The 18,850-nt window shown below is 31.9% G+C and overlaps 2 protein-coding genes across 2 annotated transcripts; one reads left to right on the top strand and one right to left on the bottom strand.

The window, feature by feature from the left end:
- Positions 1-3,523: 3,523 nt before the first annotated feature.
- On the top strand, positions 3,524-5,312 carry LOC132926606 (zinc finger BED domain-containing protein 4-like). Its single transcript, XM_060990977.1, has 2 exons — positions 3,524-4,852; positions 4,923-5,312. Exons 1-2 carry the CDS (start codon positions 4,253-4,255, stop codon positions 5,214-5,216), a joined length of 894 nt encoding a protein of 297 aa, XP_060846960.1. The 5' UTR covers positions 3,524-4,252; the 3' UTR covers positions 5,217-5,312.
- Positions 5,313-7,200: 1,888 nt separating this feature from the next.
- On the bottom strand, positions 7,201-10,579 carry LOC132925159 (tigger transposable element-derived protein 4-like). The gene is made up of 4 exons (XM_060989579.1): positions 10,493-10,579; positions 10,371-10,436; positions 10,168-10,310; positions 7,201-8,008 (listed from the first exon to the last, which is right to left on the bottom strand). The coding sequence occupies exons 1-4, from the start codon at positions 10,577-10,579 to the stop codon at positions 7,201-7,203; spliced, it is 1,104 nt and encodes a 367-aa protein (XP_060845562.1).
- Positions 10,580-18,850: the final 8,271 nt, after the last annotated feature.

Genomic DNA, 18,850 nt, shown 5'->3' with positions numbered 1-18,850 from the left:
AGGTCACGGTTCCAGCTATGCTTTAACCTTCTAGGTGGGTTCCCAGGAATGGACTCAGAGTTTAGAGGAAGGATTAGAGGGTTAGAGTGGTTTGCAAGACGGGCACGGAAACGTTTGTAGGAGTTTTTGGCTTCTTCTTTGACAGTGAGTATTTTTAAGTCTGAATGTAAGGTATGATTTGAAACATACGGAGGGGCGCATGTAATCATGCGTAGTGAGGTTGATTGGAAAGTTTGGATTTTATAAATATTTGATTTTTTTGCTGATCCCCATAGTTGGATACCATATAACCAAATTGGTTTAAGGAGGGTTTTGTATAGTAGCAATTTTGTATTAATGTTAATTTTTGATTGTTTCCCTTTAAGTGGAAAGAGTGCTCTTCGTCTGGCATTTAGTATGAGCAGTTTTTGTTTAATATGTGCGGCCCAGGTAAGTCTTTTGTCTAGTGTCATACCCAAATACTTAACGTTAGAGGAAGAAGGAATGACTTTATTGTTTAAGTAAACTGGGGGTACAGTGCTTTGTTTGAGAGTGAAGGTAATGTGAGATGATTTTTCGTTATTTATTTTTATTTTCCATTTGGAATACCAGTCTGCTAGTAAGTTTAGATGATTTTGTAGGTATTGTCTAGCAAGGTGTGGATTTTTTTCTGAAATGTATATAACTTTGTCGTCAGCGAAGTCGGCTACCGAAGTATGAGAGGTGGTTGGTTGATCGGCTGTGTATATGTTGAATAGTATTGGGGAAGAGATGGCACCTTGGGGAACACCAGCTAGGATTGGGGCCAAGTTTGAAATTTCAGAACCAACTTTGGTGGCAAAGAATCTGTCTTCGAGATATGACTTAAAAAATAAGTAGTAGGATGGTGGTAGAATTTTTTTTAGTTTATGTAGGAGACCGGGGTGCCAAACTCTATCGAATGCTTGAGCAACGTCGAGTAGAACAGCTGAGCAGTAAGATTTGTTTTCTAGGGAGTAGGCGATTGAGTCGGTCAGGCGGTGTATCTGATGGATAGTGGAATGATTATTTTTAAAACCATATTGTGTGTGAGGAATGATTTGGTTGTCGTTAATGATCTTGGAAATTTTTTTTAAGAACATTTTTTCACATAGTTTCGCGAAAAATGGTAGTAAGCTTATTGGGCGATATGATGACGGATCATCCGGAGGTTTTCCAGGTTTGGGAATTCAAATAATGAGTGATATTTTCCACTGAATAGGGAAGTACGATAGCCTCAGGATGGAGTTCAAAATATGGGATAGGTGAATCAATGCAGTCTTTGGCAGTTGGCGAGCTACTTCAGCTGTGATGAGGTCTATTCCAGGTGTTTTTTTAAGTGGAAAGGTATTAATAAAGTGCAGGACCTCAGCTGGTGAAAAGGATTTGGGGGCAAGATAAAGTGGAAGGGCTGAAGTAAGAGAATTTTCAATTGTTTCTGTGAAGGTACTGTTGCCAATTGTTTGGTGGGGCTTGAAGACTTCTGAAAGATGAGAACAAAAAAGTTCGGCTTTCTCTTTATCTGATTTGCACCATGTACCATCAGGTTTTTTTAGAGTAGTTTGGGTAGGTTTTTGTTTTAAGTAGTTACGCGTCGCTTTCCAGAACGAATTGTTTTTTGTCGTTAGGGAAGAAATCCAATTTTTATACGATTCATTTCTTAGCTGTTGCAGTATACGTTTCAGTGATGAGGTTAGTTTATTGTAAGTACTTTTGTCAGATGGAAGTTTTGACCGTTGCCAACGGGCTCTGGCACGTCTTTTTTGGGTTATTAGTTCACGGACATGTGCAGGGATCGATAAATGGTTATGATTATTATTTTTATTCGGTTGGGTAGTAGAGTTCTATGCAGCTGATTGAATGATTTGAGTAAGATTAAGTACAGCGTCGTCAATATCCTTTGGACATTTCAGACGTATGTTTAATTTTATTTTTTGGTTAATAACGTCGCGAAATTGATCCCAATTCATTATCCTATTTATTAGTGATGGGTTGCTAGGTTGAAGGTGCGGTGCGGCATCTATGCATAGGAGGATTGGGGAGTGTTCGGAACATGGATCTAATAAGTTTTTTACTAAGTGACTTAAGTTTGGCGGTATTTTTGTTATGAATATATCCAGGATATCGGGACGTTTTCTTGGTGATGATGGCCAGTATGTTGGATTGGGAGGAGCGAGGATAGATAATTTTTTATTATTGACAGCTTTTAGTAGAGCTTGTCCATTTGGATTAGTTGTGTGACAGCCCCATGATTGGTGTTTAGCATTTAGGTCGCCGCCTATGATGAAGTATTGGCTAAAATCGTTAAAGAAATTTTCAAATTGTGTTTGCGTAATTTTGTGTCTTGGCGGGCAATATGATGCAACTATAGTTATTGGGACATGATTTAATTTTATATTTATAGCTGCAGCTTGGAGGAAGTCTTCATTTATACTAGGAAGGGGGGTGAATTGTATGGGTGACCTGATGAGAATCGCTGCACCTGCGTGGGCCGTGTTATCTGGGTGGTTTGCTGGGATTATGGTGTAGCCAGGGATTGAGAATTTAGTATTGGAGGTGAAATGGGTTTCTGAAATAATAGCTAAATCGATCTTTTTTTCGTTCAGGGTCGTTATTAATTCATTTTTATGGTTTGCTAAGCCGTTAGTGTTCCATAATAGGATGACTAGGGATTATGAGGTGAATGAATTATTTGACATTTTGGGAAAGTAGGCGGTCAAGGACGGTGGTGAGGAGAGATAAAAGTGGATTTATCAGAGCTTTAAATTCGTTAATAAAATTGGTTAGGGCGAGGTCGTTAGTTTGATCAGCAGGGGGTGTATGCAAAATTTGGTTATTTGTGGCTTGAGCATAAGAACGAGGGGGTAGTGAAGAGAGGTTAGCTACGGGCGTTGTCTGCTGGGTGATTTTACAGTTTGTGTTATTTAATTTATTTATATATGGTGTGTTTTTCAAGTTGGTACCTTGTCTTTTTGATGATGATTGCAGTTGTTGGATTTGCTTGTAGATTTGGCAGCCTTTGTAGTTGGCCGGGTGGTCGCCTTTGCATAGAGCACATGTGGCAGGTGTGTCTCTAGTTTTAACGCAGCTGGTTGATGGATGGTGTTCCCCACAGCGGACGCATCTTGGTGGGTAGGCACAATATTTTCTAGAGTGACCATACTCTTGACAGTTGAGACATTGTACAATGTCTTTCCTCTTGTGTGGTTCTTCGACTTTTACTCTTGTGTGGAGTAAAGATGTTAGGTTAAAAATGTCCTTATTTATTTCTGCTGGATCGAGGTCGACAAAAAATATAGGTAGTTTAACTTTTGTAGTCTTGTGGATAATGTTTGATATTTGGCGTACTGTGTACCCTTCTTCTTCAATGGCTATTCCTATGTCAACCGTAGGGGTGGACGGGTGCAGGTTACGGATGACAATACGATAGGGTTTCTCTTCACGTGGTTGGTAAGTGTAGTATTGCGCCTCATTCTCTTTTAGGAAGTGGATAATGACTCGATAGTATTCTGGTTTAGTTGTTTGTATTTTTAAGTCGTTAGTCGATGATTTAAAGAAAAAAATATCGGAACCGATTAGTCTTACTAGCTTATCGCGGAATCCAATAAAGTCAAGGACGCCGCGGACTATTATTGGAGGAGGTAAATTTGATCTACTTGGTGCATCTTCACAATTAGCAGTATTAAAGGGGGTTTGTGACGAACTGGTGGTAGGATCTGATTGGTTATCGGTGGTGAGTGAGGCGAATCTATTTGTTGTTACAAACATAGGTTTTTTTTTACTTGCCTCTTGGCCGTCGGATTTTGCAGAGAGATGACGTTTGGCAGTTTTTTTTGGTGTTCCGAAGTCATCGTCAACCTTTTCTGTTGAATCGTTGAACACGTCACTGGATACACTCTGTATACTGGTGTTTCTTGATGGGACTTTTTTTCCTATAGTAGTTGACGATTTATCTATAGATTTTTTTTATTTGATTGTGAGTGCCGTGTTTAGTGTAGTCATTGCTGTTACGTGTCTTGCGATAACGTAGACGGTGGTAGTCAGCCACGGTAATTACCGACGGCTGCGCGCCGGACTACGGACGCGTGCTAATAAAGATAATTTAATTTAATTTTAATTTTACGATACGTAAGCGGAGAGAATATATTTTAATAGCTACGATAACGGAGCAACAATTTGAACGTACGTGCGATCGTAATGACAGCCGGCACTGAACTGAAAAGCAAATTTAAAACTTAAAAATGCACAAAAACAAATGGGATACCCGGAATTAAAGTTAATTCAAGACGTTTGTACGCGGTGGAACTCCACGTATGACATGTTTCAACGGTGTATCGATAATAAAGAACCTCTTATGAGTACAATTGCAATAATAGGTAATATGGATAATTTAGTACACGAAGACTTTGAACTAATAAAACACTACTGTGCGATATTTAAACCGTTTAAAGAAGTTACTATCGAACTAAGTAGCGAAAAAGGCATTTCGATTTCAAAAGTGTTAATTTTAATAAAAGCGTTACATTCACATATAAAAAATAAAGAAAAAGAACCAAATTTACCAAATGCTATACATTTGATGCTTTCTAAAATGGTAATAAAAGCCAATGCTAAATTTGAAAATATCAAAAACCAGCCTATTTTAACAGAAGCAACTATTTTAGACCCGCGGTTTAAAAAAAAAGCATTTAATAATCAGTATACATATCAAAAAACATACGAAAAGATAGTACAAAAAGTTGCAAACAATATTCGTTTAAATCAAAGTCCAGCAGAAAATGAAGAAAATGAGAAAACCATACCGACCGATCGTGAAAACGAAACTTCTGAAATTTGGCAACAGTTTGACTCTCAGGTACATACATTATATTATCATTGATATTTTGATATTTGAGTGATTTATAAAATTAGTTTATGATTTTTAGGTGTCTACTTCAACTTCAATCAACACACCAACATCTGAGGCTATTGTGGAGTTGGATAGATATTTGAATGAACCTATACTAGACCGAAAATCAAATCCTCTTAAATGGTGGAATGACAGAAAAAAAATCTATCCAAATTTATTTGATTTGATGCTATTGCGTTTGTGTGTACCATCAACATCAGTTCCGAGTGAAAGGACCTTTTCAAAAGCTGGCTATACCATTTCCGAAAGACGTAATAGATTGTCAACAAAAAACACGGAAATGTTGATATTTTTAAACAGTAATTATTAAATACTATTATTTAATTTTTAATTTTTATCCATTTTAGGCTTAGGCAAGTAACTAAGTTAATTTTAGAAGTTTGAGTTTATTTATTTTATTGTTATTATTTTTTTTTCTAGGGTAAAGTGAAGTGATTTTTTTTTGTATTTTTACAATTATTTTTGCTGAAAATAAATATGTTTATTATTTATGTGGTTAGTTTTTTTTGAATCTGTAGTTTATTTAATATAATTGTAGCGATTGGAAAAATATTAAAACGATGATAATTATGATTAAGCATTTCAAATGTATATTTATATAATGATTCATAATATTGTAAACAATGTTTACAAAAACATAGTGCTTCTGATACAAATTTAATTATTTAAAGTTAATTTTTCCAGAATACGGTAAAATTGTGTTGTATAATGGGCCTACGAAGTACGAGCTACGAAGCATGTTCGTTCATAAATATTAAATATACATTGCAAGAATGAGTAAACATTTGAATATATGTATTTTTATCGTTCCGCGAGGAACTATACGAATGTGAGTACAAGTGTAACTAAAGAAAGAATGTACCGATTGTACCGATGTAACGAGTATTTTGGAATCGGTACTTTATTGTAACTGTACCGATTGGAACGATTCCACAAAAGGGACGATAATTCCCACCACTAAATTGCTATTACTCCGAGAAAACCTATATCATCTAAAAATAAATTTGAATTAATATTGTAATGTCACCATACGTGCGACCGTGCGTCTATCCACTGTTATTAATTTATTATCGGTACCTACGATGGTAATGATAGTGAGCCTATGGCTATTGTCATTTTTGATATTATGTACATAAATATATGTATTTTTGTAATTTGCATGTATAATATATAGAAGTATCAGTGTATCAGTATTGAATTCGACTATATGTTGGTTATTATTTATTATTTAACACATAATATATAGGATATAAACTATAGTCTATAGTCCTATAGATGTATACAATAGTTAATAATCAATATATTCCTATAGATAGATACTCTTCAATCAAAACTCTTTATAACGAATCTGAAGGGACCAAGAAATTTCTTTCGTTATAGAGAGTTTTCGTAATAGAGAGGGTTTAAAAAAAAAACAAAATTTTAATTATTTATGTATAAAGGTACCTATGTAATATTATATATCAAACACATCATTATTTTTACATTATTTTATATATATTTACGTATTATATTAAATTATTATTATTATTATACATACTTATTAAATATAATTTAATTTTTATACTATACATATTTATACTTTATTTAAAATAGTCTGTCATCTTAGTTTGGACTTTTTTATTTTGCCAAGACTGTTTTTGTATTTTTTTATGAATTTCTCCCATGTTTTGGGATAACTTTGGATCATCTTCATGAAACAATAAGTGCTTTTCTAATCATTTAGCCGCATCAAGTGCTTGTTGAATACTTGGTATTACGACTTCGTCAGGTTGTGCTTCCTCTTCATCTTCCTTTTGCTCCTCCTCGCCTTTTGTCACTGCATTTAGGATTTCTTCATCAGTTAACGATATTGTTGTAACTAGATTCTCGTCTATTTCTACATAGTTTTGTAGGTCCTCAGGAGTAAAAGTATGCGGAGTATTGAACTGAGCAATCCACTCACTCAGTGTATCATCTTCATTCTCAAATTGTTCTATTTCTTCTTCAGCATTGGCAAAACTTCGAAGTCCAGCATGACGAAAAGAATGCCGTATAGTTTCTGCTGTTACCTCTTCCCAGGCTTTACTTAAGAAGTTCACCGCATCAAGCATATTGATAGAGGCATTGCCATCAGATTCGATAATTTCCATTAATATTTTCTTTCTATAGTGGCCTTTCAAACTTTTTATAACACTTTGGTCCATAGGCTGTAAGATACTAGTTGTGTTAGCTGGGAAAAATATCATCTCTATGTTCATAAGGTTAGATAGATTGGGATGAGCAGGACAATTATCCACGAGTAACAAAACTTTTCAACCCTTTAATTCTGCATCCCATTTTCTTATTTCTTCTTCAAAAAGTATTGATGTCATCAACGCTGACTTATTTGCTTTATAAGTGACTGGCAACCGTTTAATATTTTTAAAACATCGCGGGTTTTTTGATTTGCCTATTACCATAATCTTTCTTTTTTCAGTGCCACTCATATTGGCTGCTACAAACGCAGTGATACGTTCTTTAGAAAGTTTACCTCCCACGCATTTTTCCCCTTTGAATTTTAATGTTTTATCTGGGGTCATTTTGTAAAAAATACCTGTCTCATCAGCATTAAAAATATTATCCGGAGTGTACTTTTCATTCAATTTTGGCCACACATTAATTAACCAGCTGTTAGTAACATTCAAGTCGACATTTAGTGCTTCTCCGCTTATTTTCCCATAGGTAATATTGTGACGTTGTTTAAATTTTCCAAGCCATCCTTCCGAGGCCTTGAAATCTATAATACCAAGTTGTTGAGCAAAATGTTCAGCTTTAGTTTTCAAAACAGGCCCAGATATAGGTACATTATTACAACGTTGTTTATGGAACCACGTTAACATGGCCTGGTCCAAGTCTTCAAATTTCGGTTTCCTTATTTTTTTACAAGAACTTCCTTCTGTTTCAGCATGCAATATTTTATCCTTATTCTTCCAGATAGTAGCGATAATAGATGGGCTGAATCCAAAACGTTTCCCGACATCACTTTTTTTTTCACCTTTTTCAATCGCACGTATTAAAGCGACTTTTTGATCAACACACAGTGCTTTTCTTTTACTTGCTATAACGAATGTTAGCGCACTACTGTGGTCATGTGTATAATGTTAGACATTACGTCGATAATAAAATGAACATTGTACCTATTAAATATCGATAATAACGATATTAAAAGTAGATAATGAAAGAATGTAATCGTTCTTGGAAATGTCGGCATTATTGCCGATTATTTTTATAGTTTATATATGTAATAGATACGATAACACGTAAATTGTATTATGAAACATAAAATATTGTTTCGTTATTGAGAGTGACTAATACGTTATAGAGAATGAATTGTCTAATGGGTTATATAGCAAACCAACCATTATTATGTAGTGTTTACGTTATATAGAGTTTTTCGTTGTAAAGAGTTTCGTTATAAAGAGTTTTGACTGTAGTTAGTTATTAATTAATATTTATAGCCTTATAGGATATAAAAGTATAAAACACAATATTTTGGGGAAATGGGTACTTAATTTTTTGTTATGCCTCAAATATAAAAATTGTTCAGCAACAAGTTGCTAAGTGTGATAAAAATAAATTTGCATCTCATATACAATCGTTATAATAGTTATTACTAATTACTAATTAGTAAATAGGATTAATGGCTAGATATACCACAAAACGTATACATATATAATATATTTTAATAGCTCGTCGATCTTATATAGATAGGATATTAATTGTAAATGTAAACACTATAACACCGTGCGTGCATTGCACCTATTAACTGTATAAGTACGGTTTACGAGCATCAAAATAATAATATTGACACTTTTTAACGTATGAACGCAGAGAGAACGGTAATAACTATTACCTCGGCATTGTTGGTGACCAAAGACAATTTTTCACCGTGGTTCTGAATGAGAACCGTGTTTATTAGGTTTTAATATTACGGTAAGATTTTGCACGTTGGCTGTCATTATGCACTCTTACGATATTTTTTCCGCACACTGGAACCGGGTGTGAATTGTGCTCAAAGCACAGTGCATAAGCACCGACGTTGCACATCATAAATGTTACTCGGGAGATAGAATACTTAGGTACTATAGTAGTATAGTTACAGAATAGATGAAATTCTGTGCTATACTAGCACAATGTTAGCTAAGACTAGTATAAAACAAAGATTTTAATTATTTTGACGCAAGTCGCAAAGGAATAGAGATATTCTTAAATATTAACGTGCCAGTTTATCAACAATTATATGAAATGAGATACGACATATTTCACGACCAAAAAGTTTATAACTGAGTTACGACCATATTACCATTTAGTCTATAACCTCTTTGAAATTAAATAATGATAAGATATTATTTTATCAAAAGATGTATTATTTTTCCCTGCTTTTTTTGATGTATAAAACGTAAAATCGATTTTTTTTGAGATACGACCTATTAGTCGCCCATCGACGAAATTGTCTTTGCGAGTGAACGTCGAAGGACACTGTTCACATTTAAACATGTTTGAAATGTAAAAATAAAATAATAAACACTAGGAGAGCGAAGTCAAAATGTGGGATAATAAAGCTAGACATTAGCAGTATCAAGTAAAAAAGAAAAAGCAAAAAAGCGCCGATTTTAATACAAACAGAATGAATACCCGGTAGTATACGTGCCGTATGGTGGTGCAGTTTTATTTTATTAATTCCATGGAATTTACAAAAACAAATGATTTCACTGTGAATTCTGAGTGGGAATTGATTACGAGATATTATTGAATATAATGGATGTTATAATATCGGTTATTGATGTGAACTGATTATATTTTTAATTTAATAACAATATAGTCTATTGATTCAAAAATTAAATTTATTAAACGAATAATAATTTTAAGTCAGTATATTAAAGATTTTATATTTGAAAAGACGTTTGCATTCATGTGTAATAATTTAGCCGTAATTCTACTTGATTGTTTTATAAACACCAGAGAATTTTCAAGGTATAGGAAAAAGAGATATGAAAATGAATTCAATATACCAACCTAACAATCAGACTCCGAATCAACCGACGAGGAATTAATAATGTTAAGTTTTTTATTTTTCTAACATTTTAAAATATTTTATAGTAATGAAGACGAAGACGACGAGGTAATGTCTGAAACATATTCACCAGATCCCGAATTTCTTCAATCAATAGATGACGAGACATCGAATTAAAATATGTACTATTTTATATTTATAATAAATTTACAATTAACCAGATTACATTGTTAACAATTTATCGTAAGTTTTTAATATAAGTTTTTCGTCTTGCTCATATTCTTCTCCCCAAAGTAACATGTCCAACGCTCTGACACATATCTCGTCATTTTCATCTGTATCTTCACCATTCCACATATTTTCAAAAGTCTACAAAAGTATGTAAGTTGAAAATTGAGGTAAGGTTATATATATATAAGTCATACTAACCATGTCAGAAAAAGAATCTTGGCTTAATAAACATTTGTAGTATGTTTGACGGGGTGTACTTGATAGCTAAATGATACATAAATTGTGTAGTTTTAATTAAAATACAAAATAATTAAATTTACCATTTCCTCGAATTCACCGTTTTCTAAAAAATCTACGAATCCTGATGATAGGTCTGGAGTATATACTTGACTGCTTTTATTTGACATTTTTTTTTAAATAATACCTACTTAACGAAAACTGTTTTTAATATACTTCAAATTCAACGGAGTTATCAAGTTCAACTCTAAACCAGAATATTTGATAACATTTGTAATAAAGTGAGCATGGTTAGCGGCAGTGGCGGTTGAGGATGTATGATTATTAATGTTACATTACGTGATATTATTGAATACAATTGGCTCTGTGTTATTATATCGGTTACTCTTATAGTTTATATGTTTTTGTTTAAATATAATCGAACAATATAGTCTATTGTATGTATCAATGCACATATAACTATACTAGGGATTTGGGTGGCGAGGGCTTAGGGGTCAGTGAGTAGTGTGTAGGAGGTGGCGGCATCAGCGGCTACGGTGGGTCAAGGAGTAGTGACGGTGGCGGCTCAGGGAGTAGTGAATATAGAGTAGGAGGTGGTTTTTGAATCGGCTAAATCATACTACTTTTATGTCTAAGGTTCGTTCATTCAAGATATGTAAACTCCTATATCACCCCCTCATGTGGTTTCCGGTTATAATGTATAATCTACATCTGAATGACGTCCTGTTATTTTAAAATAATTTTACATATCTTATAAAGTAAATAGTGCGATACTAATCGTAAGTCAAATGATTATAATGCTGATTTAATCTATTAAACTATTATAACCAGTGATGTAAAAATACCGTATTTTATTTTTCATTTGTATAATGCGTGTATAATACAGTATTTTTTTAAATTATTATGGTGCTTATATAATTATTAAATATAGCTATCCGAGTGTGGTAAGATCAATACTATTGCAGTTTATTGATGAATAATGATGCATTTTGATTATTAATTTAAGTAATATTAGGTTTTAATATTTGCAATAATTTTAATTAGTGCCTATGTAAGTATTAACTGTGACTACTGGCTAGTGGGCAGTGGCTATATGACTAGTAAGTTGAATATCTAGATCCTGAATATTATAGTTCTAAATTCAAATAAATACAAACTTAGATTAAAAAAAAAAAACTTTATTGTAAAACAGTAAAACATAAATTAATAACTTTTTTTTTATATTGTTCAGGAATTTTTGAAACAATTTTCTGAAACATATTAATATTTAACTATAAATATAAAATAACAAATAAAATAAAATAACCATTTGCTCTTTTGTAATAAAAAATTATAATTGTAAATTGTTTACCAATAAAATAAATAGGTAGTAAACAATATTGATTATTAATATTATTTATGTTTATTATTAACAGCCTGGAAAATTGATTCTGTTTCATCAGGATCAATATCTTATCTATATCTATATCTAGATATCTAGATCTATATCTTCTTCTTCTTCTAGTAACTCATCTTCTTCGTTTTCAGAACTATTGATTTCTAGATTATTATCTTCAGACCATTCTAAATCTTCACCATCATTACTCTTTTGTAGTTTTAAATTGTGCTTAACATACACTAATTTAGAAGCTCTATCTGTGGTTAGTCTATTTCTTTTAGCTGTGTGCACTAGTCCATAAGTTGAAAATGATCTCTCTGTAGAAGCAGAAGTAGGTGGACATTGTAATATTGCTGTTGCAACTGTTGCTAAATTTGTAGATGAACAAATTCCATTCCACCATGTTATTATGCTCATTTGATTATTATCGCTTTTAGTGTTTAGACAAATCCATACAAAATCTCTAGCCCATAAACCACTATTTGTTCTATAATTTGCCAAATCACATAAAACATCAGCTTGATGTAAGTTAATATAGTTTGCAAGAGAATAAATAAATTGTGTAGCATCTATACTTTCTTCTTTAGTTAAATATTTGCCTTTGTATCTAGGATCTAATAAATGAGCAGCTAAATGAATTTGTTCAGTTGCCATTTTTCTCCTTTTTTCTATGTTTAATGAAATACTTTGTAGATCTTTAGATACTGAAACTGAAGTTTTTATTTTTTCTTCTTTTTGATGAAAAGCACAGACAACATCTGATAAATTACTAGTTTCTGATTCTAAAGTTTTAATCCAAATAGAAATAGGTTCAAGTATATTAATAAGTTTTTCAACATTTGGCCAAAATACATCATTGTCTAATATTTTAGCTGAAGAAGTTTTACTTAAATACTTAATAGCCTTTGGGGAAATAGCTATTTGTTGCAAATATTGTTTATTAAAAATAAGGCTCTTTAAACATTGCAAATTTGAGCCCCAACGGGTTACAATAGGTAACTTGAGTGTTATTTTTTTTTTAATTATGTCAGTATCAGAATTTTGAAATTCTTTTAAAAGTGAATTTAATATGTGAGACTGTTTGAATTCAACACAAATTTTTTTAGCAGAATCACCCAGTAGTGAAAAAATATTTAATTGCATTATGTCTTTGTTAAGTAAGTTTAAGACATGAGCAGCACAGCCATAATATGAAATGTTTTCATCTTTAAATTTTTCCTTAAGAATTTTCCAAGAACAAGTCATATTTTTAGCATTATCTGTGACAACAGATATAATTTTCTTAATGCTTACAGAGTTAAATACATCTTCTATTATACTAGCCATGTATTCTCCAGTATGTGAGTTACTTCCTGTGTCAACAATTTTAAAAATTACAGGTTCTGGAGTAGTCAGTATTACATTTATGATAGGTTCTTGCCTATAATTAAAAAAATATATATTTAATTAAATTGTTTGACATAAATTATGAATCACCTACCTAATATTACTCCATCCATCCAATTGAAGAGATAAAAAACGAGCCCTGTTTATTTTTGCTGTCACTTTATTTTCTACTTTGTGATATTCTGCATCTAAAAGTGTATTGGATAAATGATATCGTGTTGGTAATTTTAAACATGGGCGGATTTTTTTAAATGCTTTTTGCCAATAAACATTTTCAGTAAAACTTAATGCTGTTCCAGATGCATAGCAAGCTCTTGCAAGAATTTCCCATATTTCTTCCTAGAATATAGCATAATTATACAAATTAATTTAACAAAATTGTAATTGATAAAAACATTTAATTTTAAATTGTGAAAATAAATAAATATGATACTACAAGTTAAAAATTAAAAATTTCTTTATAAAATTAAATTCAAACATGTACATTTTATTTTTATTTCTAGATATCTAGTACCTACCATTTAAAACCAATTTTTTAATTAAGCTTGTTTAAATAAAAAAAATAATTAATCAGTCATTGTAATAACAATAACTAATAGCCTATAGGCCATAGATATGTTAAAAATATGTACTAAAATTTAATTAATTAATCAATACATCATAGTATTCATAGTTCATACGCCATAGTTATCTATAATTTGTTCTACTTATGTAAACATAATAATTAATTACTTATTAGTGTTATTACCTGTTCTTGTATATTAATGAGTCGATCAACATATCCATCCAAAGTTCTAGTGTTTGATTCATTTGAAATCTTGTTTGAAAAAGTTGTTGGTTTAGTTACATTCAAATCATTTTTCAAAATATTTGGATTTGATGTTAATGATGTTATAGAAGAAGTTGTAGAACTAAAAGGAATATGTTCATCAATAATTTCATAGAAATTAGTTGTGTTTGAATTTTGTACTAAATCCAAATTTTCAACCATAAGTTCAGAATCTTCGGAATTAAAATCATTTTTTAAAGAGGACGGTATAATTGCACCCAAACTGTTTGATGATTTTTTAGTGCTATTACTTGTCCTAAAACTTACTTCTTCGCTGTTGGTTGATTTAAACAATGATGCAATTTTTATTTTTTCCGTTAAAAATATTGCATCAGTTTTTTTACATGCTAATAAATGCTTTGCCAAACGAAATGCATTATAGGCATACGACTCTTTACAAAATAAGCATTTTCGTTTTTCAATATTTCCAACATAATACTTGGTAAAAAATTTGTCAACATAAGCTTTTTGCTTCGAAGGTCGACCCATTTTAAAAAAGAAACCGTAACTTACTAACGTTTCAGAACTAAAATTAATAGCAACTTATAGGTAGTTTTATAAAAAAGAACTATACGAATGTTAATACACACTACGCCACTGCTGTCTACGAGTTTACGAGTTATAAATATTTACGATTAGAAACAGTTCTTTATAATCGTGCCTACTGTCTATCAATAACAACAAATGCAAAAACCAAGTTACTCGTGGGGCCATGCCATAGAGTAATATTATATTTATAATTATAACTCTATGGGCCGTTCTACGCCGTTATCTCAATGTTAACAATTGAAACATTATGCATTCATAGATATTATTAGAATCTTATAATATCTATGTATGCATTGCGTATATTTTATCTTTGTTATTAGCCTATAATTTATCACTATTTTTTTTTTTATACCATTCGTATTTTATTTTTTTGTACATGACGTATAATACAATATTATACAACTTGTATTATACAATTTACATCACTGATTATAACTATGGTCAAAATAAATTTAGTGATATCGTAAAGTAATAAAAATTATGATAATTAGGTTTTTCGTTTCCTATTTCTATATATAGATTTTAAATGCTCGGCGGCACCTCAAAACAACACTCTATGTTGACAATTTATTTTTACATATTATACATACTACAACACAAGTTTTCCTTACTATTATAAAATTAAATTACAAAATAAATATTTTCGTTCCACCCTAATGAACAAGTCAAAAATCAAAAGCATGCTGATTTATTTCTTTGGTAGCCAGGGAATAGTCCACAAGGAGTTTGTTCCTCAAGGCCAAACAGTCAACCAACACTTTTATAAAGAAGTTCTTGAAAAACTTCGAAAAAGTGTCATTCGTGTGAGACCAAACATCAAAAACACCTGGATGCTGCATCATGACAATGCACCTTGTCACACAGCCATTTCAATCAGCCAGTTTTTGGCAACCAAAAATATTCCTGTGGCCCCTCAACCCCCTTATTCACCCGACTTGAGCCCTTGTGACTTTTTTCTCTTTCCACGAATAAAAATTCACCTTAAAGGACGACATTTTGGGACACTAGCCTTTGATAACGCGCGTGGTTTTTAGAAACGTAACTACGCGCGTGGGGTAATTTTATACCCCATATGAAAATCAATTGAAAATTTACACAATTTACAAAAATAATTTACTTAATTATGATACATTACATGTGAACTTTTAAATATTTTATTTCAATTAATATAATATACATATTGTATAAATAGAATATAATTTATATTAAAAAATGAAGCTGAAAATATCATTAACTAGATCCTCTATGTTAATTTTAAACTAACAAAAACTAAAATTATTAAATTAAATTGGTTATTTTATTACATATCTAAAAAACAATCCGGACATGTTTCTATTATATGATCACGACAAATTAATCTCGCACAGTTCGTACAAACTTTAGTGGTTTTCCTATCTTTGGCCCTTTCACAAAATGCACATCTCCCTGATGCTCGAACTCGCTGACTGGTACCAGCAGCTTCATTAGCTTTCGTAGCGTATTGTTTTAGTCTGAACTTAATGGTCTTGGGCAATACATCTATTGTTAAGCGATATTTTAATTGTTCTTCCATCAATTGTCGAGACAAAGTTTTCAAGAAATTTAGGCGTGACATTTTAATATTTGTATTTTCTTGAAAGATTATTTGTGAATTAAGTCTAGCAATATTCAGTATTGAATAAAATACAGTTAGTGGCCATCGATAACTTTTTCGGGCAACTGTATAATTTTCGGTTTTTTTGTCCATGGTGTCTACTGCACCTTTGGTGCAGTTATAAAAAGTTATTATTTCTGGTTTTTTCATTTCTTTTGTACTTTCATCAATCGTTGAGCTGTGATGCATAGTAGACAATAGCAAAAATTTTTTATATTTTTAGGGGTATATGATACGATTATAACTTTATCTTCACTAAAACCAAAATAAGACGTGTAAATAGGACGACTTTTTGTAGATGTAAATTCAATTGGAAGCTGTCGTTTGTTTTTTCGAATTGTTCCTACTAGAGTAAGTTTGTAATTATTGAATAGGTCAATTGCAAGTGGTACACTAGTGAACCAATTATCAGTTGTAATATTGCGTCCAGTATTTCTAATTGGTTTTACTAACCGTTTCACTACACTTGATGCTGAGTTATCAAGTTTGAATGGACCGTCTGGCTGAACTCCAGCGTATATCTCCAAGTTACTTGTATAGAAATTTATGGCATCACATACAGCAAAAATTTTAATACCATATTTCGCTGGTTTGTTAGGAATATACATTTTAAAACTACAACGGCCTCGAAAAGCTTGTAGTTTTTCATCGATTGTTACATATTCCGAAACTGAATATGCGTTCTTACAATTATCAATAAAATGTTCAAATACCACCTTATGTGTGTTATTTTATCCACCTTAGTTCTTTCATTTCGACCACGAATATCATCAAAACGAATACATCTTAGTAAAAATTGAAAACGCTTTTCGGACATCACACATGGTAACAATTCAGCTCCAAGTCCGTCAGTTTTCCACAAATCTAATGTACTTCGATGTCCACCTTTGATAGCTCCTAAACACAAATTATTACAAGTAAAACTTTTGTCCCAGGAAAATACGAATAATCACAAATATTATTAATATTAATAATTATAATGTTAGGATAAATATGTTATAATTACCTATAATGTACAAGCAACCGACTAGTGCTTTTATTTCACGATTGTTGGTATCCAAGGCATCGCGATCTCGAGCAAAGTTAGAACGGACTTTAGCGATATATATATTTGTACATTTTACAATTATTTCAATTATTGGATTGGAAAAAAATATTTCCCAAGATTCTATTTCTGATTTCGCATTTTTGGCCACACCTTTTACGCCGGATTTTTCAGTTACTAAATTTTGTTGAATAGTGCGAATATTTTGAGTAGGTTTCTTACGAAACCATTTGGTACCATCTTTACCAACGAAATATTGAACTCTCATACTTAAAGGGACATCATCATCTGATTCATTATAACTGTTGTCGAAGTCCTTCTCGTTTACCATTATTTCATCACGTTCATGATCGTATTCTAAATCATAGACAGATTGTTCCGAGTCGGTATCATGGTCAGACCGATTATCATTTTCAACGACATTTTCGTCACCACTAGATTCACCTCCCCAAACTTCAATAATTTGGTCAGTTTCTTCTAAATAGGACTCAATACCAGGGGCGTAGCGTGCATGTAAGCACTGGAAGCACTGCTTACACTTAAAATCAAAGGAATAATTAATTAGATCACGACTAATAATAAGAATATAATATTATATTATATTATAGGTACATAATAAATGATAAAATTTTTAAAATTTTATTTTTATTTATAAAATATTTAAAGTTATTGGTACTAAATAATGATTATTGCTATTGTTTTGTTTGTGTCGTGCACTGTTTACTATATTTAGGGAAAATTATCGATTGACGGTCTATTTTTAATCCATATCATAATACGATTTGTAGTGTAACACATTCTGAAATTGCTTACGCGGGACTGTTGTTTACGAATAGCCTATAACGTCATAGAGGCATAGAAGGGGTCACGTATTTAACTAACGCTTGTAAGCACATTTGATATTGCTTACGCGAGAAACAAGTAGCGACCAGCACGTAATCCGACGCGTTGTAGACTGTAGTCGTTTCTTCTTATTTACACAGTGCACTGTCATTCGCCAAATAAACTTTTGTAGTAATATGTAATATACATTTTTTATTTTATCGAATTTATAACATGGATTCATTGACAAGTACCTCAAATTTAAATTTAAACGATAATAATTATTGTAAATGTATTATAGAACAATTATTACAATAATCTTTTGGAACTAACTCATTTTCTATAGTATTTAATCACTTTTGAAAAAAAAATATCATTGCTTACATCCTTTGAATACCCACGCCACGCCACTGCTCAATACGTCTTTTTTCAAAATCATCCATGTCTAATGCAATAACGAACAACACGTGCGTACTGTAAAACTAAATTGTAATACTACTAATACGAACTACGAACTAATACAAAAACCATAACACAACTACGCGCGTGGGGTAAATAATTGCCGGATTCGGGTTTCACCTGTAACGGCTGACCGTAGCGGCGACACTAATGACAAAATAACGGTGGAATTATTTGATAACTATTGACAAACTAAATTTAGGAAGGTATATGAAGTCATTAAGTGATATCTTTTACGATAACGATGGTATTGCGATAGTAAACTTGTCTGGGGTCATTATTTACCCTGCGCGCGTTACCAAAGGCTAGAAAATATTCAATCATCTGTGACCGACGAACT

The sequence above is a fragment of the Rhopalosiphum padi genome, chromosome 3 (assembly GCF_020882245.1).
Source record: "Rhopalosiphum padi isolate XX-2018 chromosome 3, ASM2088224v1, whole genome shotgun sequence".
Classification (NCBI taxonomy): domain Eukaryota; kingdom Metazoa; phylum Arthropoda; class Insecta; order Hemiptera; family Aphididae; genus Rhopalosiphum; species Rhopalosiphum padi.
Note: the sequence above shows the minus strand (reverse complement) of the source record. Positions and strands in the feature narration are given on the sequence as shown.